This window comes from Xyrauchen texanus, chromosome 3, assembly GCF_025860055.1.
Source record: "Xyrauchen texanus isolate HMW12.3.18 chromosome 3, RBS_HiC_50CHRs, whole genome shotgun sequence".
Lineage (NCBI taxonomy): Eukaryota > Metazoa > Chordata > Actinopteri > Cypriniformes > Catostomidae > Xyrauchen > Xyrauchen texanus.
In genome coordinates, this window is record NC_068278.1 from 39,811,590 (window position 1) to 39,837,838 (window position 26,249).

The 26,249-nt window shown below is 37.8% G+C and overlaps 1 protein-coding gene and 1 pseudogene across 4 annotated transcripts in view; both read left to right on the forward strand.

Moving 5' to 3' along the window:
* Positions 1-15,484, forward strand: part of grin1b (glutamate receptor, ionotropic, N-methyl D-aspartate 1b) — a 31,425-nt gene extending 15,941 nt beyond the window's left edge. For 2 of the 4 annotated variants that reach the window (XM_052112103.1, XM_052112115.1), the window contains 5 exons: positions 489-650; positions 802-911; positions 1,136-1,281; positions 9,248-9,358; positions 13,292-15,484. In XM_052112103.1, coding sequence (XP_051968063.1) covers positions 489-650; positions 802-911; positions 1,136-1,281; positions 9,248-9,358; positions 13,292-13,357 — 595 coding nt within the window. In that variant the 3' untranslated portion in view covers positions 13,358-15,484. The remainder of the gene's footprint in view (positions 1-488; positions 651-801; positions 912-1,135; positions 1,282-9,247; positions 9,359-13,291) is intronic. The other 2 variants (XM_052112125.1, XM_052112135.1) reach the window with 1 other exon arrangement.
* A 5,770-nt stretch (positions 15,485-21,254) lies between these two features.
* LOC127624803 (ectonucleoside triphosphate diphosphohydrolase 2-like) lies at positions 21,255-24,954 on the forward strand (annotated as a pseudogene).
* The last annotated feature ends 1,295 nt before the right edge of the window (positions 24,955-26,249 follow it).

Sequence of the window (26,249 nt, forward strand, 5' to 3'; positions counted from 1 at the left end):
GACTAGGGAACTCTGAGATAATTTTAATTCAAGAGTTCCCCAGTTGGGAGGAGACAGAAACTTTCAACATGGCGGAGGAGAGGACGGTTTCTGCCATATTCATTTATGTATATAAGCAACCATTTGATGCATTTTATAAATTTTTACACAGTGAAAATTGCTTGTATTTGACCACAATTCCATTATCGTCAGCAGGCTAACTGAGTAATATGTATGTTGGTGTCAAAATAAAAGTTCCTCAAGAAATATGTATAAATGAACCTGGCGTCATCCATGTTTCCTGTTATTTTAGACAAAAAATAACTTGAACGTGATGTACTCGTAATTACCACTTCAAAAGTGGGAAGTAGGATAATTCCGATAGCAAATGAATGCAGCATAAATATGTACTCATCCTGCTGTGGAGTACTAAATTCAAAATCTTTTAGCCTGTAGTTTGACTTATCAACACTCATTGTGTGTTCCATATAATTTTTCTCTTCCTATAGCAAACTCCACGCTTTTATATGGGATTCAGCAGTGTTGGAGTTTGAGGCCTCGCAAAAATGTGACCTGGTCACCACGGGCGAACTGTTCTTCCGTTCTGGATTCGGTATCGGTATGCGAAAAGACAGCCCATGGAAGCAAAATGTCTCACTGGCCATTCTCAGGTAACTACATCACTATACTGTACTTGCATTTGTTTGTATCTTTTTTTTCTGTTCCCTTGAGATAATACCTTGGCTTAGTGCAATCTGTCAACTGTTCTATTTATGGAATAACGGATTGTTTGACTGATGTCTCTGGTCTCTGAATAAATAGTTCCCATGAGAATGGCTTCATGGAGGACTTGGATAAAACCTGGGTCCGATATCAGGAGTGTGACTCCAGAAGCAATGCACCAGCCACACTCACTTTCGAGAATATGGCAGGTATGGTCAACCTCTCACAGGGAGAAAATCCTGATTTATAGTTGTAGGGTGAGTGAATGATCATCAGAATTTACATTTTTGCGTGAACTATGCCTTAAAATATAATGAATTCAAGTGAATTGCAATGCTTTTGTTTTATGTTGCAAATTGCATTCTATATCTGTTGCCCTTTTTGTGCTATTGAAGACTTTCTGAAGATTACAAGTGTATTTTTCATTACACAGGCGTGTTTATGTTGGTGGCTGGTGGCATCGTTGCCGGGATCTTCCTCATCTTTATTGAAATTGCATACAAGCGACACAAGGATGCTCGTAGGAAGCAGATGCAGCTGGCCTTTGCCGCAGTTAACGTTTGGAGGAAGAACCTACAGGTACAGCCGCCTCCCCCTCAACTCTTGCAGGAATCTATTGAGCCAATAAAAGGCCAGTCTCTGCTGCTACCCACTGGTTTCTGCCACAGAACGAAGATGTCTCATAGATTTCTTCTAGTCCCATGTCTGTCATCTGTCAATGGTACACCTTAAAGGTCATGATGAGGCACATATACATCAAACAGAGCACTCCAACAGTGCACTCAGCTCAATAAGAGTCAAAACAGACAGGGTTCCCATGGTCATGGAAAGCCTGGAAATATAAGGCCTGCAAAAGTCATGCAAATGAATAAATTCCTAAATAATCATGGGAAAGTCATGGAAAATTCTATAGTGACTACAAGGTTGTCTAGTTATGCTCGGATCTAAAATATGTCATTGGCTAGAAATTGCTCTTTGTGAGTGCAATCACTGTACAATTATTAAAAAATACCTTATCTAGGCATGACTAGAAATGTCATGCAAATTAATTTGTGAAAAGTGAGGTATCCCTGAGCAGAACAATAAATTATGCAGATAAATACAGTATTTGTCAATACATTAATGCATGCTAAACATGAATTTCTGATCAATATTGGTTATAAGGGGTTGAATGATCACAATAAGCTTTACATAAGAGCATGTGGTAGCACAAACTAAAAAAGCAAATATACCCTACCAAGTATGATCCACAGTTAAGTTCTGGCTATAATACAGTGTGACTGTGATATAAATATCCACAGAATAAATATAACCTCACAGTAGTAAGATAATCCCTAGAGGTAAAAAGGATATAAGGCCTATGCATACATTTGGACATTGGGCCATGTAATAACATACATGTTTCCAAAATAATTCCATTATACAGTAACAACAACAGTGTTTCTCCATTCAAAGATGTGTCTCTAACCATTAAAGCAGCTCCTGCAGCCTCATTACTGCCAGTGGCATTGCTTTTATTGAGCAGCTTCACTCACACACACACACACACACATACTAAAGAAGCCTGTGATGCTGCTGTGGAGTCAGGAAGATGCATGCTGAGCAGGCTGGCTGTATGTCTCTACAGGGCCCCAGCAGGGATCAGAGTGTCCTTATGCCCTGTACAGATCAGTGTCTGTCCACCACTTGCCTCCAGCTGTACCCATACACGCTCGATCACAGGCCAACACAATGCCAGTATGTTGGTTAAAAGTAACAAGGGCAGCCCACTTGAGAATGACCACGCTGGCTTGCAAATGACATACGTGCGGGCCCACTCAAAATCTGTTACAAGAACTTTGCAGAAATCCCAACTCTTACAAAGTTTTACACATGCATCACCCCTTAAATATTTGTTCATTAAATATTTTGGCTAACTTAATTTATGCTTGCAGCTTTTAATAAAAATCTACTATTCTCAGCTCAGTTTTCTCCACAAAATCAGCACAGAAAATCAGAAAAAAACATTCCGACTGGGTCTGCGCATAACAGAACTTCTGTGAAAGTTAGTGTGTTATAGAATCAGTATTGAAATTAAAAGTGAGATGTTTTTCCTAATGGGATGCAAGTCATGAAGCATGGTCTTGTTACTTTGACTCATTATTGAGCAGGCACATATTTCACCACAAGCAAAATAGATTGACTGTCTAATGGATCAAGTGTCTGTGAATTACCAAAGGTGACAGATATCTGATTGATTTTAAAATTGTCCTCCCACTGTTTATCAGAGAAAAGAAAAATAATGTTTATATAATTTAATTGCAAGTGAGCCCATTGTCCATGTAAGCCTCATCAAACTCCAGATTCCAAGAATGTGCAAATCATGGACATTAAACCAGTGATTATGGCAACCAAGTCTACAATGAATAATTATTTTCTGAAAACTAAAATAAATTATATTACATAAAAACTGACAATTGCACATGCGATGTATGCAAAAGCCTAAAAATCTCACACTGTAGACACAACTGCTTCCTGAATGCATGAACAGTCAAATCTGTCCTGATGCATTTGCATTTCAAATAGAACAAGCCAGGAGCAGATCAGGAGCCCATGTGATGTGAGCTAGATGCCCATTTCAGAGGACCTCATCACAGGGCTTTGAAATGCAATAGATGAAAGCATTGACGGTTAAAAATGCTTGTATGGTCACCGTGTCTATGCCACCCAGATGTTCTGATGACCTAAAGAGAAAAGAAAGCATTATGTGCAAATATAATATATGAAAATCTTTTTATGGGCTTTTATTGTGTCTTGTTTATTTTGCAATGTTGTTTGAGAGAGCCAACAGGTGACTGATCATTTACAAATGCTGAAATAATACAAAACAGTAAACTGTACTATACAGAAGCATTATGGTTGGTTATGTAGGTGTTTAAGAGAGAAATGTTAAAGAAATAATTCACCTAAAAATGAAAATTGTGGCATCATTTACTCATCTTCATGTGGTTGAAAACCCGAATTTCTCTCTGACGTTGAACAGAAAATAAGATGTTAGGCTGAATTACAGCCTCATTTCCTTTGTATGGAAAGATGATGCAATAAAAGCGAATGGTGACTGAGATTAACATACTGCCTAGCATTGGGAACCGAGTTCAAAAATACAAGGACTGAAAGATTTTTTATGACATTCTGTCCATTTACAGTAGAGGCAACACAGTGCTAAAATATTCAGTACAGTGTTTCCTGCACTACTATTCAGTGGCACTCAAACACCGCTACTAAATCAGCAGTGCGAAACATACAGTGTGACCAGTGTTGTCAAATTCTGAATTCTTATGAGTTGATTCTTTTAAATCTACACTGTAAATTTTTTTAGTTGTTGATTCAACTCATTATATTTAGTGCCTTTTTGCATTGTTTTTTTTTTTGTTTAATTTACTTAATTGGATAAGTTTTTCTCACAGATTAAAAAGTAATCTGAACTGATTGAATGTAGTTGTGAAAATGTCTCCGGTTACACATGTAACCTCGGTTCCCTGAGATGAAGGGAACGAGACATTGCTGTAAGCACTATAGGGAGTCCTTCTTAGACAACCTGGTTGAAACCCTTATACAATCACGCCAATCCTCTGATTAGTAATTATGTGTTTGAGCCCCGCCCCTTTAGGTGCACAGTTGGCCTATATAAGTGGGTGCTCAGTCACCATTTCTTCATAATTTTCTGACTGAGGGCCAAGAGTGAGTCACTCATATTATGAAACTCTGAAGTTGTGCGGCAAGCTTTCGCAATGTCTCGTTCCCTTCATCTCAGGAAACCAAGTTTACATGTGTAACTGGAGACTCTCCCTTTTGATTCAGTTCACTCAAAATTGCTGTAAGCACTATGGGGAACAATATCCCATCATGGCGCACTATGGGGAACAATATCCCATCATGGCGCACTATGTGACATCACACTCCCAGAGTTATAACACTAAATAAAAATAATCCAGAAGGAGTCAGAAGCCACAGGTCGATGACTTATAAGACATTTCTAAGTGTATATGATTAGTCCCGATGATTATAAGACGACAGATGGAAATGAATGTAGTCTGGGAATCTATATGAACCATATAGATATACGCAGTATGGTTTATAAATCCTTTCACAACATGGTTGAAAAAATAGGTTTTATTTCTTTATGGGAATGCTTATGACTTTTAAAAGGGGCAGTTTTACAGCATATAAATAGGTGGATGTGTTGATTATAGTCGGTAGCCCACCCGCAATAAAAATTAAGCTCACCTGCTGAACATATGTATAGATTGCTCTTCATCTGACTTAAATGGTGGGGGAAAGATGACTTGCAAATGAACCACCTGAGCCCTGAAGGGCATTGATAAAACCTTAGGACTGTAGCCTTTTCTAGGTTTAATGATGGCTTTTGACAGACCAAACTCCAGGCATGAGCTTACAGTCAACAACACCTGCATGTCACCCACCTGTTTAAATGAGGCCAAAGCCAATAGGAGTGTGGTCTTTAAGGAAAGCACCCACAGCTCAACAGTTTCCAATGGCTCGAACATTTGTGAGTGCCTTCAGCACCAGATTTAAGCCCAAATCGGCACCATAGCAGGGAGAGAGGAGGGGATCAGAGTCCACCCTGGTGATTTATGTACACCACTACTGTTGTGTTGTCTGAAGGAATCAGAACGTGGTGATTCACAATGTCGGAATTAAAAGCCCTCAAAGCTAGAAAGACAGACAGTAGTTCTTGGCAGTTGATATGCCATACCCGTTTTGCACCTGTTCAGGTGCCAAAAGTTGGGCGTCCATCACACACTGCTTCCCAAACTGTGTTGGATGCATCTGTGGTCACCACATTCCTTCTGAAAATTTGACCCTGCTGGTAGAAGGACAACGCTGGCCATGGTGCTAGAGCAGCAAGGCGGCATTGAGTTACCGCAATGCGCATGCACCCGTGGCTCCAGGCGCACTGTGGTACATGTCGCTTGAGCCAGTACTAGAGGTCTCATGTGTAACAGACCTAATGGTATGAAGGTAGATGTTGCCACCATAAAACCCAGTATTCTCTGAAATTACTACAGTGGCAATGTTTTCCCCAGTTTGATATGAGACAGACTCCAAAGAATGGTCTGTACGCACTCATCCCTGAGATGCGCACACATGCTCACAGAGTCAAGATGAACCCTAAAAAGGAGAATATCTGGCTGGGGAAAAGTGTTCTTTTGATATTTGACATTCAGACCCAGATTTGAGTCTCTGTCTTCGCTCAGTAGTGACTCTGATTGGACTTGGAATAGTCAATTGTCGAGGTAATTCAACCATTCATTTTCAATGGGGCGAGCGCCTTATCGATACATTTTGTGAATGTGCCGGTAGCCAGAGACAGACTGAAAGGAAGATTTTGAATTGATACCCAGTTCCCTCGAATGCGAATTTAAAAAAACGCCTGTGCAATTGGTACATCAAAGTACACGTCCTTCAGATCTATTGACTCAAACCAACCCTGAGGAGAGTTGTGCGATAATATCTGTTTCTAAGTCAACATTTTAAATGGGTGCTTCATAAGTGCACGATTCAAGTGTCTCAGATATTTTTTATTGTTCCGAAGCCCGCTCTCTTTTTTTGGAACAAGAAAATAATGGCTGTAAACCCCTGTGGTAGCGTAGGAAGCTCATCATACTCTCACTGGGGCATAGTCGAGTGCTGGCTTGTGAAAAGAGAGGGTTTTTTGTTTGAGTAGATACTAAATACCTATTGAGTTGAAGTTTACCATACCCGATTCCTCCTTTCTCACCCCATGAACCTGAACCTGTTACAACCTCGCTGTGTGTGCCACAGTCTGGGACAGACTCTATCATGTTTTTTACGAGGAGACTGTGAATCTCTGCTCGCAACACCAGCTTGTCCTGTGGTCGGACCACTGATGGAAAAAGCCACACAATGAAGCTGCGATGAAGCGCTCTGAAAAGCCTTCCATGGCATTGCCAAAGAGACTGTCAGGTGTAGTTGTCGAGGAGGGTGGCTTTCTCTGCATAACGCATCTCTGTGAGAGTCAGCCAGATATGCTGGTCCAGAACCAAATATGCTGCACCCGCCTCTTCCACCAGGTGAAGATTTGAGGAGCCTTTTTCCTCGGTCCGGTCCACTTTAGTGAGGACGGCAGCTCCTCTAACCTGATTGCGCGTAGAGCACATGGCAGGTCTTTGTGAGATCCACGTGCACCTCAGGCAAGAATGGTTCGCTCCTCTGGACCACATTCTGTTGGGCCGGTTTGCAAAAAAACATTCTTCCAGACAAGAATTTTCTGGCTCTTCTTGAGGGGACCACCCAAGACCTAGCTCCTCAACCACCCCTGCAAGGATGTGAAGAAGCTCCTTGTCCATGGCGTGTGCACGCTCTTTACCCTCACTGGGGGAAGGGGCAGCAACATCCTCCGTGGACTACACGCCTAAAGCTACGAATGACAGCATCATCCACATCATCAGAGCCGCCAAACAAAAAGGCTGTGCTCTCCAATAGAGGGCCGGAGCTCAACATGCGCATATTGTTCAGGTGAGGACATTAGATGGGAAGTTCGGGGGGCTTGCGCTAGCACAAAATTGTCCTCTAATTCTTCCAGCTCAAACTTACTGTACCACCGTGCCTCTTCATGCCTCGGGATTCGGAGGGACATGCAGGCGGGTGGGAGGTCGCGAGAGGCTGGGTCTTCCTTTAGAACGAGGTCGATCCTGGAGCGCAACAGAGATTCATGCCCTCGCAGTGTGGGCAATTTGTCTCCCAGGCAGGCCCAGGCAGCGAACACAGCTCTCGTGCTCATCAGGCAGCAGGATGTGCCATTTGAATATGAAACACTTGCGGAACGACATCTTTAAAAAGTCATCCCACAAGTGGCTCTTTAGTATAATTGTATATATATATATATATATATATATAAAGGACAGAGTAACTCCAGCCGGAGCACTGTGGGATGCGGGTAGGAGTTTCGCTGAATGAGGAGTGCCGCGTTGATCAATGATGTGCATCTGAAGCATAGAACCCATTCACGGCGATGTGGAGAACTCTTCATGAAACACACAGGGGAGTGGTGAGTCTCTCTCTGCAGGCCATGAGTACAGGTAACGAGTCGTCCTGTTCACATTTTGCCGAGAAGTTCTGTCCGCTGTAAGTATATCTCGACAGCAAAGCAATGAGGGTTCCAAGATGAAGTTCACAGTCTTGAAGGAAGAAATAGTGAATGAAGGGCTGCCTATATAGGCCAACTGTGCGACTAAAGGGGCATAGCGGGGCTCCAACACCATTGCCAAGTATATGGGTTTCAATAAGGTCATCTACGAAGGACTCCCCATAATGCTTACACCACTCTCAAGTGAACTGAATCAAAAGAGAACTTCAGTTTAGTTAGCTGAAGTTTTTGTTTTGCAATGCAAGGTGCTGCCTTCTTCAGAGGCATAAACGACACGTATAATAGTTTGATTAGGAGGCACATAGATGTCAACACTGGAATCAATAAATTCCTTACGATTCCCATCCCTAATACTGCTATACATCTCATTGTGTGTTCCATGGAAGAGAGAAATGATGACAGATTTATAATTTTTGGGTGAACTATCCATTTAACTGACATGGTTCACTAACCTCTTTGTGGTACACTGTATTGTTGTGTAGAGCCATGCAGATTGTCACATTTTGGTTAACTGTTTATCATAATGAGTTCAGAATAAGCTCATTGTAGGGGATCAAACAATTTGTTGATAAAGCAGCCAAACAGGGACCAGAATCAAGGTCCAATTCTGCTAGTCAATGAGGGAGTGACGGTGCCAGCCAAGGTCAACTGTTATGTCATTCATTTTGCATTCCCTTTTTTGGTTCCATGTATTGCATGTCTTCTGGTTGAATTCACTACCCCTTCCCAATGCTCTCGTTGCCTCTTATGAGCCTGCATACCCCTCCTTCCTAAGCTCATCATACTCTCACTGGGGTATAATGCCAAGGGACTGTGTTAAATTTCAACTACTTATTGATTATTATTGAGTTGCTAATTTCCCCTTAAACACTAGAACATCTTATCCCATTCAAAAACGAAGACTCGTTTTCCCATCCGATTACATTCATTTCGCTTTTTTTTTCTTTGCTAATGCTTTTGCTTTCCATTATGGAGCTCTAGAACTGTGGTGTACGATCACACTATCCTCATCAGTCCTCCTCCCCTCTATAGAGTGTCAGGACTATAAAAGAGTAAGACTTTCTGTACACATTCTCACCCAGTCTATGCCAGTCTCCTCTTTTCTTATAGAGTGCTGTGGGTGCACAAAATAACCATTCTGACTCAAAACCAGGATGGAGATGGAGAGTGGACAGGAGAAACCATGCTAATTAAGAAAAAGAAAAAAGATAATCTTGACTAAATTGTAGAAATTAAGTACTAGTAACATTAGCAAAGTAGTGCACTATTAGTTCTAGTAATAGTAGTGGGTGGTGATGGTTGGAGACTTAAACCATACACACTCCTCCAGAGAATACAAATAATTGTTCTACATATACTGTATATTTATTTTAGGATAGGAAAAGTGGTAGAGCAGAGCCAGACCCCAAAAAGAATGCCTCTTTTAGGTCCATCAGTACCAACCTGACCTCCAACATCAAGAGACGTAGGTCGTCCAAAGACACGGTAAGGAGATTACGAAATGACGCCCTACCTGTACTTCTATCTTCTCACTTTTCCCTATCTCTCCCTCTATCTCTATTTTTCCTCCTTTTCTTTCTCCTTGACTTGCCCTGTTTCTTTCACTCTCTTCTTTTCTCCTGTCACCTCATCTTTCCTCTCAAAACAACGTCTCATCTCAGACTATCTCCACCCTCACACATGGAGTTACAGTCATGGCCACATGTCTGTCAGTCAGCCATCTATACTCCATCCAAACATCTTTTGGGAAAGCCCAATCAGGGATGTAGCCGCTTGAAACAGGGAAAGTGTGCAGAGGGAACAGAGGAAAGGTTGGGGGTCAGGGGCCTTATTTCGGGTTGTTGGGTTTGACCATGATAGCAAGATAGCTTCTCCTTTCAAGTGCCTGTGCTGCCTTTCTCCATGTGACTTTACACTTTTGCTATTTACACCTTTAATTTTCTCCTTTCTTTATGTGTGTTTGTGTCTCTCCTCTCACTGCTCGGTCCTGTACCAATTATTTCCATGTACCTCATCCTGTTTTTTTATTATTATCCCATTTTATGTGGTTGGTCTCACAAAGTCACCCTGTATGCCTCCAAAAATGCACAGTATCTCCGTTAACAGCCAAAAGCAACCAACACGTCTGCTAGAATAACCTGGGCTGTTTCCCCAGCAGGCTTGCTCAACTAAGATCCCAACGTTTATTTTTAACCATCCAGTGTTTTCTTTTGCAGTGCTACTGTATGAACTAAAAAACATTTTCACTTTCATTTTCAGGAAATGGTCCTCAGATGGGTTTTGGGTCTGCGTTTACTATATATTGAATGCTCACTGTCTGTCCTTGGTTCTATAGGTTTAATAAGAAGTAGCTCTCCAGTTACAAAGCTACTGGCTTTGAGAATTCAATACAAACAAACCTGCAATCATCTATTTTTGATAAAGATTTTTCATTGCATTACTTTTAATATTTTAGATGGAATTCTAATTCAATTGCTTGATTTAAATTTTTTTGGGTATGGCAAGATCGACCTGGGACTTTGTTGTGTATACCCTCAACCAAACAACTAATCACTGACCTACACAATTTTGCTGATTGGCAGCAAAATGTTTTCAAAGGTTAATATCTATCTACAGTCTGAATTTCTAAGAAACATCCGAAATCATTTGCATCCATGTAGAGATCATTTCCTAACTCTGCCCTGTTGAAAAGACCAGCTTAACCAGCATGCAATTCCCATGTTGGTCTAGGCTTGTTATGCTGGTTAGTGCTGGTTTGGTGCTGGTCTAACTGGTGGACCAGCATAGCCAGCTTGTAGACCAGTATGGTCTTTGTAAAGAAGCCAATGAAGCTAGTTAAAAAGCCTGTCAGAGACACCAGCACAACAGCATTCTTTGCTGGGGAACCAGCACCCAAAACATGACATAAACTGGTGATCAGCAATGCTGGCCTTTTCAGCAGGGAGTTGTAGTCAGTAGGGTTTTCTCTCAATAATATGACTTACAACATTTACAGATGTGAGGGTGCTGGCAAAATGTGCAGTTTTTAAACAAATCAATTATGATTTTATAACATGATTTCTAAAGATTAAGGTAGAATAGGAGGAGATTACAAAAAAAAACTGTCTCTTTGAACTGATGTTTACCCATCTCAGTCCTAATCATCCTTTTCTTTTCTATCAGTGTTTTTTTATTTTATATATATATATATATATAAATGGATTTGAATGGTGTTTTAATGTCGGTGTCCACACCACATGCCACACTGCCTCCCTCTTTCTCTACCAGCATGATCCTTCTTGGTTGTTGTAGAATAGAACTCTGTCATGCTGTTTAACTGTTTGTAGTAAGGGGGCTCTGTGGTTCTGACTCAGAATTGACTGGAAACATCATAAACAACCTTGTTATGAGTGAGGTTATCAGGCCATCCACTGAAGGCACATTTGGGCACTATATACCTTAAATATGAGTTTTGAAGATGCCACCAGAACATGTTGTAGAAACGTAACCCTTCTGTTTGTGGAGAAAAACAAATCCTGTTTGTAGAACAAAAAACAAAGACTTTTAAAAGAATATCAGTAGCTCTGTAGGTCCATACAATGCAAGTGAATGGTGACCAGAATGCCAAAAGCTCCAAAAAGGAGATAAAGTCAGCATAAAAGTGATCTATTAGTTTCTTGTGATAAAAGACCAAAATGTAACTTGTTTTTCACTGTACATCTTGACAGCAATGTGCTTGGCGATCATGATTTCAAGCTCGATTACATGATTTCAAGCTTATAGGAAGTATAAGCTTGAAATCATGATCCCCAAGGAGACTGCTGTCAAGATGTACAGTGAAAAATGAGTTACATTTTGGTCTACTCTCACTGGATTGCTTTTATGGTCCTTACAATGCAAGTGAATGGTGACCAGACCTGTGAAGCAGGGCCATATAAAAGTAATCCATAAGACTCCAGTGGTTAAATCCATATCTTCAGAAGTGATATTATAAGTGTGGGTGAGAAATAAATCAATATAATTATGTCATTTTTACTATAAATCTCCAATTTCACATTCTTTCACATTTTGAAAGTGAAAGTGGAGATTTATGGTAAAAAAAGAAGTTAAATATTTATCTGTTATGGATTACTTTTATGTGGCCTTTATGTGATTTGTGGAGCTTCAAAGGTGTAGTCACCATTCACTTGCATTGTATGGACCAACAGAGCTCAGAAATTCTTCTAAAAATCTTTGTTTGTGTTCAGCAGAATAAAGAAAGTCATACATATCTGGAATGGCATGAGGGTGAGTAAATGATGAGAGAATTTTCATTTTTGGGTGAACTATCCCTTTAAGAGATATTAAGACAGAAACCTGTGCTGAACTAGAATGCACTGCACCTTATGCTGCATATCAGCACTGGCCCTTGTAGTTCATCAGGACAGTTACTATGGTGACAGTACTTCTAGGTCAGGTAAACTATTAGCCATGGGCAGGGTTGGGAGGGTTACTTTTGAAATGTATTCCACTACAGATTACAGAATACATTCTGTAAAATATAATTTGTAATGTATTCCGTTAGATTACTCAAGGTCAGTAACATATTCTAAATACTTTGGATTACTTCTTTCGCACTGGTAGATTTTTTTCACTTGTTCTGACTATAAAAACTCTGGCAGTACAGTGAGACAAAATACACATTAAAAATACATTCTCTAAAAAACCTAAATATCTTATACAGTGCTGTTTCTTAAACAAGATACATCTATTGATCTTGTTTTTTTTTTATATTTTTACAGGAAATCGATACAAAAAATTATTATCAAGAATATGATATTTACCATCTGAAAGGACTAAATATTAAATTAAATGACAATAAAATGCAAAGTAATCTCGTTAATAATCAAAATGCTTTTTGAATGTAACTTTATTCTAATTACCAATCATTTAAATTGTAACTGTTGTGGAAAAAGGTTACTTAATTTTATATTTTACACTTTTTATCCCGTGTTTGTATTCCGTTACTCCCCAACCCCGGCTGTGGGCCAGGAGACAGAGTGCTCTCGTTTGTGTCACTACAGGTTTATGGTGCTCATTTAAGGAAGCATATTCAATTTTAGACTCTTAAGTGTGAGCAGTGATCCTGTAAGGATAAAGCCTTGTGAACATTTGTATAGTAATGAATCTGTGACCTTGTTCACTCAATTTATCTCACAACAAAGTCCGAGGAGGCCTCAGCTTTGTTTATGCTTGTTTTTGAAATGCAGCCAAATTATTCTGGATGACAGGTAAACACAGCCTGCAGTGGGTGGAGGGATTACCTCCGTCATAACAATGTAAACTAAATACTGGTCAAATATAGCCTCAGACAAAGATTTATTGGATTGTGTAAATATATATGTTCTTACTCTTTAAAAATAATGGACTATATTATTTTATTTTTTCCCTCATCTATAGCCATATCCCACGGATATTACCGGCCAGCTCAACCTGTCAGACCCCTCTGTGAGCACAGTCGTGTGAAAGTGAAAGAGAATTTGACAGGCAGAAAGAGAGAGAGACTTTGCAGAGTGGAAGAGCAGGAGGTGGTTGGGGCTGGTTGGCTCTGAAACAGACCTGCTGTTCCCAAGCTGCTGATGCTTCACCCACCTGAGCCAACAACATCATAATTTGCGCAAACCCACCCAACCAGGACATACTGTATGCACACTGGATTTGAAACACTTATGGACACACTGTGCCAAAATCAACCACAATGAAGCAAACCCACACTGCCACATAGTTGACACTCACCCTAAATCAACACACAACACCCATACTGTACAAAGTGCTTCACTTTTTAAAATGATTTTGCACATATCAAAACAAATGTGTGTGAAATATGTAAATATGTAGTCAGAGAGTTCTGTTTCTCCGCCCACATTAGGTCACTATTTAGTGTCATCAGAAGAAAAGTTTTAAACTATAGAACAATGTATTAGTTTTTCACTTTTATGATACAGACACAACTATGCTTCATACAAATGCTTCATACAAATGTCTGTCTACCTCCACCTAAGATAGAGTATATGTAGCTTATCTCAACACTGAATTTTGGTAGTGTTTTGATGTTTTCCCACTGAAAAGAGGTTTGATAGAGCAAAAACAGAACATATCTTTAATTTACTTGTATATTTAGATTAGACGATAGAAAAATGCAGTACCATAAATAATACTGTAGGAGAATTCAATGTTGGTGGCACAAAAGTGGTACATTTAGTTGCACTTTGTTGTAGACTGCATCTGTTAATATCAGATTCTCTCTTCACTGCCATTTTCAAAACACAATCATCTGAAGTAGTTCAGGTTGCTTTGGACAAAAAAATACTGTGGATTTTTGAATAACAATCTTTTTTCTCTATTTATTCATTTATGTTTTTTAAAACAAAGAATTCATGTTTGGATGTGAATTATCTGAATATCAGCAGATAATGTGGGGTCTAATCAGTCAGGGGCTAAATGTAGCAGATCCGACCTTGAACATTTTTTATGACAAATGAAAGGAACCCAGTTACACTTAAGAGTGGCGTAGATGTAATGAAGTAGATATTATTACAGGCTTTTTTGAGTTTTATTTCTGTTTGACATGTCCAGCTTGAAATTCCCTGTAATAATTTTTGTATCATTGTGTGAAAATGGTGGCATTTGTCCTTAAGCTACCACAAAGGGACCTTTCTTCGCATTATTTCATCATGTCATTCTAATATATGGGCAGTATTTTATTTTGTATGTGTGTAATAATAACACTAGATGCTATTTTTATTGTTTGTTGTCCCATCAGCTTTTAAAAGTATACTGACCAATAATAGGCCAATAAAACGTATTAGGAAACTGTATAGATTGTTTGTTTGAAACAATCCGAGGGCTTTGCTAACTGTTGTGAGAAGTTTAGAGTGTGAACTATGCGTACTGTAATTGTAACAGTAAATTATGGAACTATTTTATAAGATGACGACATTAAAATGAGGAAAATATATGTTTTAGAAGAAAATGGGGATTTTTTTTTAATGGAAAACTGTAGTTAAATCTTGCAGGGTCTGGTGGCCTTTGCAATATTATTCACTTTGTTAGGTAGCGTTCAACAAAAAGTCCAGTTTTACTGTGAAAATGACTGTGAACTGCTTCATGTCAAAGTGAGAGTTGTTGTGAAATACATAATGCATTAAGCACATACATAAATTCGCTGTAGATTCCTGAATATCAAATACGACCTATATAAAAATACATGCTGTTGTATGCACTCCTGTGTCAATCATGCAAATATTTAATCACATAATTGGAATATTAAGACAGATGCATTTTTACGAAGTGGTGAAAACCAACAGTAGTGACAGTAATTAATTTTACTTGAGAAAAAATGGAAATAAATGGAATGCAGGTCTTGGCTAAAAAGGGAGCACATCTTTGAAAAACAAAGCAATGTAACCTGTCTGGTTCACTGTTTTATACAAACATATTATATTGTATGACCATTTTAATCTGCTTTCATCATATTTTCTATCACCAAATGTGCTTTTGATGATTATTCTAAAACTGTTTGTGAAAAAAACTCAAGCAAAGATATATGTTTAAAAATGTATAATTGCTGTACTCCAGTGTGCCAATAAAATATATATCAAATGAATAAAAAAAAACAATATTTGATTGGATAACTTTTTAGTCATATGCTCACCATTCTGTCTCCCTTTCTGCGTTTTAAAGAAAGACAGTATCAGCGAATCAATATCATCTTTATTTAATAAAGGAGTACTAGAAGTGGGTGGCAAGTTTCTCAGAAATCTCAGGAACTTTGAAAACCTGATATGAAGATTCACTACAAGACTAAGGGCAAAGGTCAACTGGCTCTCTTCTATAATGAAGGCTGCTCTTTTACATCTTGAACTTTCACACTGAATGCATTGTAGATTTCTCTGTGTGTAGGCATTCCAATGCAGACACTGGATTTTATATACATATAGCCTGGTTTTGAGTTGACTGCTTACATATTCCATAAGTATTTAATGGGTTCACCACGAGGCACAACAGCAACATTATAGCAGTATGCCCACATGCATTATTCAAAAAGATATGAAATATGCCATGATAATGTATATCATCTGTATCTTGACTCTACTTTGCTCTCATGGGGATATTGCAAAGTGAGACAGCACACATAGCCATTTGTTTCAGTGTCATGATTCAAAACGGATCTGATCAAAGCAGAAAACAACTGAATAAATCTATTTTGTTCCTTCAAAGTTAAAATATATGAAAGGGTTTAAACATCAATTTTCTCACAAATGAAAATTTTTACTAGGCAGCTGTATAGAGAATATTTATATACTGTATATCTTTGTTTGAATGTACAACCATTCATGGATTCGTAGTCATCATTTTTAAATGAAGATGTATTAGTTAGGGTGAATATGGGAAACTTTATTAAAAAAAAAAGTGGGACAGTTAGCTTGATATTCATTATATCCATATGCATTTCCTTAAATGGTTACTAAACTAATCTTTTGGATGTAAACTATTAACTTTATTAGCTTCTAAATGTATAGTTTACCCCAAAATAAAAATGACAATAATTTAAATCATTTTAAATAATTTCCTCACCCTCATGCCATTCCTGTGTTTGACTTTTTTGCTTTTGCATAATGCAAATGAACAATTTTAGAAGAATATCTTCGCTCTGTATGTCCATAAAATGCAAGTGAATGGTGACCAAAACTTTGAATCTCCCAAAAGCACATAAAGGCAGCATAAAAGTAATCCCATCAACTCCAGTGGTTTAATCCATGCCTTCTGAAATTACCAAATCGATTTTGGGTGAGAACAGACCAAAATATACCTCTTTTTTCTCTGTACATCTTGCCGTTGCCGTCCCTAGGCACGATCGTGATTTCAAGCTCCATTACACCTAGTATTTGATGCATGCACAGAACACTAGATGGCCCTGGCAAGGAGACAGCTGATGTAAAGATTTAAAGTTTAAAATGAGTGGTATTTTGGTCTGTTCTCACCCAAAATCCATGGAATTGCTTCAAAAGACATGGATTTAAATACTGGAGTCTTATGATTACTTTTATGCTGCTTTGTGTGGACCTACAGAGCTGAGATATTCTATAAACAATTTTCATTTGTTTTCTGTATAAGTCACACATATTTGGGATGTAAATGATGAGAGATTAAAACATTTCTAGTTGATAATGGTACATTGCAATGTGTGGCAAAGCTCATTTCATGATGACTGGTGGAAAACGCAATGGTAAAGAAAATGACTTCGAAATTTCCTTTAAATTGTTCAAATGTTAAGATAAAAAAATGACTTAATGTTTGTAAATGTTACATCCAGAATTTTTGTACATTTAAAGATGAGTTATGTGTTTATTATTAACAAACATAGCAATAGTAATGATTAAATGACAGCATACTGTAGTTTAACATGTCTTTACATGTGTGTAGTGCAGTGCACAGAGCAGTGTATTTACATGTAATGACAATTTGATCATATTCTAATGTTTATGAAGCTTGAATATGAAATACAAATGAATTTAGCCTATTTTTTCCCTTTTAGATGATTTGATTTAGTATAACACCTCAACCATCGTGTTGAGGATGTGCATGCTTTGTGAAGTTTTATATTAATCTTTGAGCCTGTACACTGTTGCATGCAAAGGTATACTGTATTCAAATACTGAACTGTATGTTTTTCCAGAGGAAACTTTTTTCCTGTTTACAAAATATTTTACACTAACAAAACTTTAAACACTAATAACATAATAATAATAATAATACACAAATAATTTTAAAAACATGCAAATGGTAATCTTAATCGATATTTTAATTCACGTAATTTACATTGATTTAACAAGTGAACATATCAATCTTTATATAAGCCTATGTTGCAAACTAAATTACTATATTAAATAACTGAATTAAATAATATATTCAGGTACAGGCCTTTATCACTGACATGACATTACAAGTGTCCCACTTTATCAGTATTGGCTGAAAAAATGGTAGGAGACATACTAAGCTTTCTATAAATGTATAATGTTAGGTCATATGGCATTTGGATTATGCCAAGAAAAGCCAGGAAAAGTAAAATTGTCAAAAGTGTCCCACTTTATTCACCCAATCACAATCTGCCTCTTCCGTTAAACAGACATGTCACAATCTGTTTAAGAGAAGGTGTTGTGCCAAGAGAGGAGAGGAGGAGCTGCTCTGAATCGGTTTGTTTTGATATTTTGAGCAGAAGTAATCCAAACATGAGCACAGGTCAGTAAATGGACATACCCTGGGGCATCTTAAAGCCGACTGCTTGTTTTTCTTTGTAAGCAAGCAGTCCTATAGCTTCTACATCAACTGGAAAGCTAGGCAGAGAGTTAAGTGAGAGGAAAGTATTTGTTACTGCTGCTGCTTTCAAGTTTTATATACATTTTAATTAATTGTAAAATCATAAAAGTTTATATTTTATTATTGAGTTCTATATTGCTGTAACACTGTGTACAGATGGGCAGCATTTGCATTGACTTTTTGCAATTAAACCTGATGTTCCAAACCCCTATAACTTCCTCACATATAATTTATCTTCCAAAGAACACAATAGGAGATGTTAGGTTTAGAATGTTAGTCAGTCACCATTCACTTTTGTTGTATGCAAAAGAAATTAAAGTGAATAGTGGCTAAAACTTAAATACTGCCTAACATCTTATTTTGGGTTCCATGGAAGAAAGTCATATGGGTTTGGAACAACATGAGGGTGAATAAATGAAGACAGAATTTTCATGAGAGATTCTGAGCTGTACTTCGCTGCATGAGTCATTGAAAAAAGCCAATAGCTGTGCAACAAAAAAAGATCTGTACGTGCTAATTTTAAAAATTAAATCTTATAAAATTGTATGTATGTTCTCTTTTAAGTCTTTAAGTTTTAATGTTATTTATACAATATAAGATACATGAATCTTTGTTTTCATATTTATGATATACAGCATAAATACCCTAGCCAGAGGTGTGCAACCTGGACTGGATTATTCATCTCACCTTTATTGCCCTACCACTTGTTTTCCTCTCAGTCAGCAGCTTGTATGACTATCTGTGTATTGTCTATATAATGACTACAGCAGAGATCCCAGCTCAACCACAAGATTTTCCTGTCCCTTTGTATCCACATCAGTGCTCGCGTTCTCTTCAGCAGACATCTCTCTGGAGGTACACCCATCTCACTGATGAGAGCTCTCAGAAAGGATCCTCCCTAGACAAAGTGCACCTCCTGCTGGTCAGCCTGGTACTCCTGGTACTCCTTGCCCTGTGTGGCATGGTTCTGCTGTTTATATGGAACTACCAGTGTTTTATTGTCAACAGTGTGCGCCAGCACCTGGAGCAGAGTTCTGAGTATGTGCTGTTTGACATGGATGAGCAGCGGCTTTCTTCATATGGCCCAGCCTGAAGCAAATATGTGACAGCTGCTTACAAAGACTGCCATTCCAATGTCAAGGACGGGCAGAAAGAGACTGAGAGGGAGAGGAAATAAATACATAAATCCAGAGATAGACATGTCAGGCATACAACAATTAATACAATTGTGAGCTATTGTGTTTATCTTCGCTCTTTTATATAAAATGTGGGAAATGCTCAGGGGGGAAAAATGGAAAGATAACACAATATTGTATTGATAAGCAAGGGGGCTCAGGTTTCTAACTCAGGTTTTTCCTCTGCCATTTGAATATGCTTTTCTAAGATGGACATAGGACTTGTGGAAATGTAAATAGTTGTTAATTAGAATAGATCTGTCTGATGTTGTTTACTGTTAAAAGTAGTTTCTGTGGTTTTAATTTGTGATCAGATTGTATAAGCTAATGCTGGTTTTGTATATTGTCAAATAAGTCTTCTGTTCTTTTGTGTGCACATGTGTGAAGAGCATCAATTATTTCTGACTGTAGTTTTTCCATGCAAGCACAATCGCTTGCACTGTTACTGGTTGGAGAAGGTGTGAATAAACAAGCATCTGCTCATCTTAGTGTCTAATGGATCCTTACATAACGCACCACAGAAAAAATACAATGAGCTCAATATCAATCACAAGGTTATGTTAAATAGACTTAAGCTAAACATTAGCTGAACAACATTCTCATCATTTACCCCCCTCATGCCATTCCAGATGTGAAGGACTTTCTTCTGCTGAACACAAACAAATATATTTAGAATATCCCAGCTCTGTAGGTCCATACAATGAAAGGGAATGATGGCCAGAATTTGAAGGTCAAAAAGCACATAAAGGCAGCTGAAAAGAAATCCAAATGACTGCAGTGGTTAAATCCATATCTTTAGAAGTGAAATGACAGGTGTGGGTGAGAAACAGATAAATATCGAAGTCTTTATTTTAATGAAATCTCCACTTTGTCATTCTTCTTTTGTTTTTGGCGATTCACATTTTTTCGTGCATATCGCCACCTACTGGGCAGAAGACAGAATTTATAAAAATAACTTAAATATTGATTTGTTTCTTACCCACACCATCAACATCACATCACTTTTGAAGATATGGATTTAAATCACTGAAGTCTTGTGGATTACTTTTAAGCTACTTTTATGCACTTTTTTGAGCTTCAAAGTTCTGGCCACCATTCACTTGAATTATATGGACCTACAGAGCCAAGATATTCTTCTAAAAATCATAATTTGTGGTCAGCAGCATATAGAAAGACATACACATCTGGGATGGCATAATGGTGAGCGAACGATGAGAGAATTGTCATTTTTGGGTGAACTAACCCTTTAACAGATACAGTGTTAAAGCAGAAAATTGTGGTGGACTAGAACAGTGCACCTTATGTTGCATATAAGCTCTGGCCCTTGAATGACAGTTACTATGGTGACATCATAAACATGGTAACCCCCTTTTCTTTCAGCATTCTGCAAAAGCTCAAAAACATGACATATTTGTCCTGTGAGATTCTACACAACCTACAAAGTTAATGGTTTACCTTTTCACACATATAGGCTGCTGAACATCAGCATGCATCGATGAGACAAAACATAATGACCACCTGCCTAATATGCTGTTGGTCCTCCACATGCCGCCAAAATAGCGCCAACCCACCAAAGCATGGACTCTACAAGACCCCTGAAAATGTCCTGTCGTATTTGGCACAAAGACGTTAGCAGCAGATCCTTCAAGTCCTGGAATTTGCAGGGTGGAGCCGCCATGGATCGGACTTGTTGGTCCATCACATCCCACAGATGCTCAATCAGATTAAGATCTGGGGAATTTGGAGGCCAGGGCAACACCTTGAACATTTCATCATGTTCCTCAAACCACTCCCAAACAATGTGAGCAGTGTGGCAGGGCACGTTATCCTGCTGAAAGAGGCCACTGCCATCAGGGAATACAATTGCCATGAAGGTGTGTACCTGGTCTGCAATAATGTTTAGGTAGTTAGCAGGTGTCAAATTGATGTCCACATGAATGCTATACCGCTTTTGAGTATATTGGTTTTAAGTTGAAAGAAAACCAAAAGAAGACAGAAAATCACAATATCTGTTGCTATATTTTCTTTCTCCATCATTTTTTTTAAATAATTAAATTAAATGCATACATGAAGTGAAATATTTGTGCCACTACCACCACCACAAAAAAAAAGTAAATTCTGTCATCATTAACAAAAGAAAGCTTCATACTGACCGAGCCACATGCAGATGAGAGTGAGGAGTACAATGTTCATACAGTGCATGTAAATGGGAATTTTACTTTCTGGCAATACACCACTATCTCAAAATAAGCCGCATTCTGAGGTCCATGTAAACATTGTCAATTATCTGTCTGAAGTGGTTCTGGGGTTAAGAGCTCAATGGAGGGGAAGATTATCAGTCAATAACAACTTACTTTTTGGTCTTTTATCACACAAAGTTATCACATGCCTTATAAAGAATTTGAATAAACCAATCAGCCACAACATTAAAACCACATGCCTAATATTGTGTAGGTCCCCCTCATGCCACCAAAACACTTCTCACCACAATTGTACAGAGTGGTTATCTGAGTTACTGTAGACTTTGTCAGTTCGAAAGAGTCTGGCCATTCTCCTCTTTCATCAGCAAAGCGTTTCCATCCACAGAACTGCCACTCACTGGATGTTTTTTTGTTTTTGGCACCATTAAGAGTACATTTTAGAGTCTAATCAGCAGTTACAGAAATACTCAAACCAGCCCATCTGGCACCAAAATGGTCCAAATCAATGAGATCAAATTTTATCTCCATTCTGAAGGTTTATGTGAACATTAACTGAAGCTCCTGACCCATATCTGCATGACTTTATGCTCTGCACTGCTGCCACATGATTGGCTGATTAGATAATTGCATGGATGATTGATGATGCCAGATGGGCTGGTTTGAGTATTTCTGTAACTGCTGATCTCCTGGGATTTTCTCGCACTACATTCTCTAGGATTTACTCAGAATGGAGCCATTAAAACATTCCAGTGAGTGGCAATTCTGTTGATGGAAATGCCTTGTTTATGAGAGAGTTCAACAGAGAATGGCCAGTCTGGTTTGAACTGACAAAGTCTACGGTAACGCAGATAACTGCTCTGTACAATTGTGGTGAGAAAAATAGCATCTGTTTGGTTGGTGCTGTATTGGTTGCACAAAGGGGGGACAAGGGGAGGGGGCATATGGATGGGTCACAGTCAATCATCTGCTAAAGAACAATATCAAAGTAAGGGCTAGAGTTTTTTAATAATCTACAAATAAAAACAGAACATTTAACCTCCTGAGGCCCAGGCATGGCAGCTGTGTCCATTTTGCATTTCCCTTTTTAATTTGTAATTAGCAGAATCTGATAAGCAAAAAAATAAATAAATAACATGTGTATATATATATATATATATATTCCTAAAATGTATCTCCACATCGGTGACAACGGGACTAAATTGTGACATTTTAAATAATACCAAGCTATAGATAGTCAGATTTTTTTTCCCCCATCAAACTGTTTAATGTTTTAAGGAGTGTTGGTTATTCATGTTTATGAGATGTCACAGACATTACATAATACATTTGTATAATTAATTTTGTTTTCAAGTAATGAACAGCATCATCCAATCACTGCCAACCATGTTAAAATAAAATTATACATTATAAATTCTGAATCTATATACAACTTTTTGTTGAGTGCATTTTAGGAGTGAATGCACTTAGCTTCAAAGAGAGATATAGGATGCTCCCTTGCTCCCTGTTATTGAATGACTAAACCTTCAGTGTGCTGTCTGTCTGCACTGGTCTCAGAACAGTTCAAAATGCACCTTATTTTCAACCTTATTTCATATCAAGCCTCTGAAAGCAAACATTTTCAGCTTTTGAATAAACCCATTGATTCTCAGTGTGAAAATGCACAGTGAATATAGGAATGCATTTACTAATGTGAATGAATAGAACCATATTGTACAGTGATAACAAAATAAAATATAATACATTAAGAATAAAATGTAGTGAAATGACCCACAAATGTGTTGATTGTTTTTTAACTTTTGAGGGAATAATGTCCCAAATCATATTTATCAGCACGCTGACATAAAAAAAATTATAAATTTTTTAAAGCAGCATTTCAAACAAAAATAGAGACGCTACTCTTTACACACAAACAGGTTTCAATGAAAAAACTTCACGGAAATTGATATTGTGTTGTTGTGTCACGTGACTGTGTGCCAGAAGTTTAACCCTTAAATGACAGTCAAGAGTGTTGTTAACAGTATTCAGTAGGTTTAAATTCATTTAAATTGTGTGTTGTGTATAGCAAAGCCAAAATACAACGTCCACGTATTTGGACGTGGGGTCGCACAAGGATAAAAAAAAGAGAATTTAAAAATATTTAAGCCAATACCATTTGATCTTAATACGCTACAATGAGCTTATGTTTCAATGTCTTAATGTCCTTTAATAATGATCTATTACTTGCTACCATGCCTGCTTTTATTTTCAATCTCTATTGTTTTCCTTTATCATTTCCCTAGTATGGGTTTGTATGTCAGTGGATGTCCCCAGGCGGAGACACGTTTGGTGACCTAGACTTTGGTGGAGCTTCCACACAGATCAACTTTGTGACTAAACAAACTGTGGAAAACAAGGACAACCTGATGAAACTGGCTGCATGGACAAGACAATCAGATTTACACTCAGAGCTTTCTGTGCTACGGAAGAGACCAGGTCTTACTCAGACTGCTGGCACACCTGATTTCAGATAAGTGTGCTACCTGTATATCAAACATGAACAATTGTATTTATCATCTGAATGAATTACAGTATATGATTGATGCTAGTGCACATTTGGAAACATGTTAATGTGTTAACAAAGAGAAGCCACATATTTTGAATGACTTGAAGACTATTTGGAGAATACTGTACTACCATATCTGATGTTTTGGCTTTATTTGTGTGCGTTACAGACTCAGGGATCAGACAGCTCTATAGTACACTCCTGCTATCCTGCAGGTTACAATGACTCCATAAAACTAGGCATTGTGTTTGATACTCCATGCATTAAAAGACAAACACCCTATAACTCTGATGACATCCTGCAAATAAAAGGCACTGGAAACTACAATCAATGTCTGGGAAACATTTCTCATCTCTTCACTTTTAATAACTATTCTAATTCCAAATGCTCTTTTGATGGAGCCTTCCAGCCCAACATTACAGGAAATGTAATGGTAGGAGTTCCATATTGCATTACTGCACATGAAAATGTTACACAATTCCAAGTTATTTGAATTACTTTTATAATATATAGCATGTGATGTTTGTTATTTCATCTCTTGTTTCTAAGTATAGGTTAATGTCTTGTACTGGTGGGGGATGGATGAGGTGATATGCAGTCAGTTATTAGTGTGACAGCTCAAATCTTGCATGTGTCATGATTATGCAATCTCTTTTTTACCCCCTTCACTCGCTGTGTAATGGGTTCTCCTCCACCTGTCCCTCTCTCTGTGCAGGCATTTTCTGCACACATTCCTTTCTTCAGAAAGCTTCAGGTATCACCATCTCTTCCCCAGCACTGTTAGAGGATGCTGTGCACAATGTCTGCAACATGAGCTTTCAGGAGGTACCACCTTGCTGATCTAATTTTGAGCCTTACTATTCTGAGAAGACTTTCCCTATATTTCAGCAATCGAACACAGGACCTACGATTGAGAGTTGCAGGTTCTGAGATTAAGAGAACTTGCTTTGAATCATCTATAAAGAATATATGTAATACATAGACTCTGTATTGTTTTATTGAATAATTAGCTAATTAATTAATATTGAATCAACAGATCTGTTTTCATCTTTTTATTTAGCCAGATATTTCAGAGGAAGTGTTTTTTAAGCCTAATTTTAAATGAAATTAGTTTCAGATATTCCCCTAGGAAAATGAATTAAATAAATTGTGTATATGAATATTATTTGATCATTTACTAATGACTTGTGTCTTTACAAAGGCATATGATATAGGCAGAATTTAAGAAACTAACAGCTTCTGCTACCATTCACTTTCAGTGTATGGAATGGTGATTGAGGCTGTCAGTCCCTAACATTCTGCCTGACGTCTCCTTATAAGGGTGAGTGAATTATGTCATGAGAGGAATTTTTGTTTTTGGTGAACTTTTCCCTTTTAAAAGAACTTGCAACCTCTTCCACTCAGATTTCTCTTTCACTCTCACTCTCATATAAGGATCTGGATATGGGGAACCGTTTGAAGGACTACAGTGCAGTCTTGGTCTTCATGCAGGTGTTCCTGAGTAATGGATATGGCTTCAATGATTTCTCCATCCTACAGATCTCCTTTCAGAAGAAAGTAAGCACTGAGTATGACAGTCCTTTATGCATCAATATGAAAACAAATTTGACCCTATTTTCTTTAGTAATGGACATTCTTATTTTAAATGATTGAAAAATATTTGTCTTTGTAATCTTTCATTAAAATGTAATAACTTAATGACACTTTCACCTCTGAAATGTCTTTAAAGGGATTAGTCCACAAACAAATATAAATGTTCTCATCATTTATTCACCCTCATGCCATCCCAGATGTTTATGACTTTTTCTTCTGCTGAACACAAAGATTATAGAAGAATATTTCAGCTCTGTTGGTCCTCACAGTGCAAATGAATGGCAACCACAATTTAGTTTTTTGGTATAAATTCAAATAAAGTCTAAAATGGCATTACTTGAACATTACATTGAACATTACTAACATTACTTGAATAAATTTAACAAAAATTACACATAGTCATACTGTACCTAAAATGTGAATTTGAAATTTTCAAAACACAAATTTGAGGTATGATTCTGTGTATATTTATGCTGTAAAAGAAAATGTGAAACTCTTTATTCTCGATGGATAAAATCAAGTGTTTT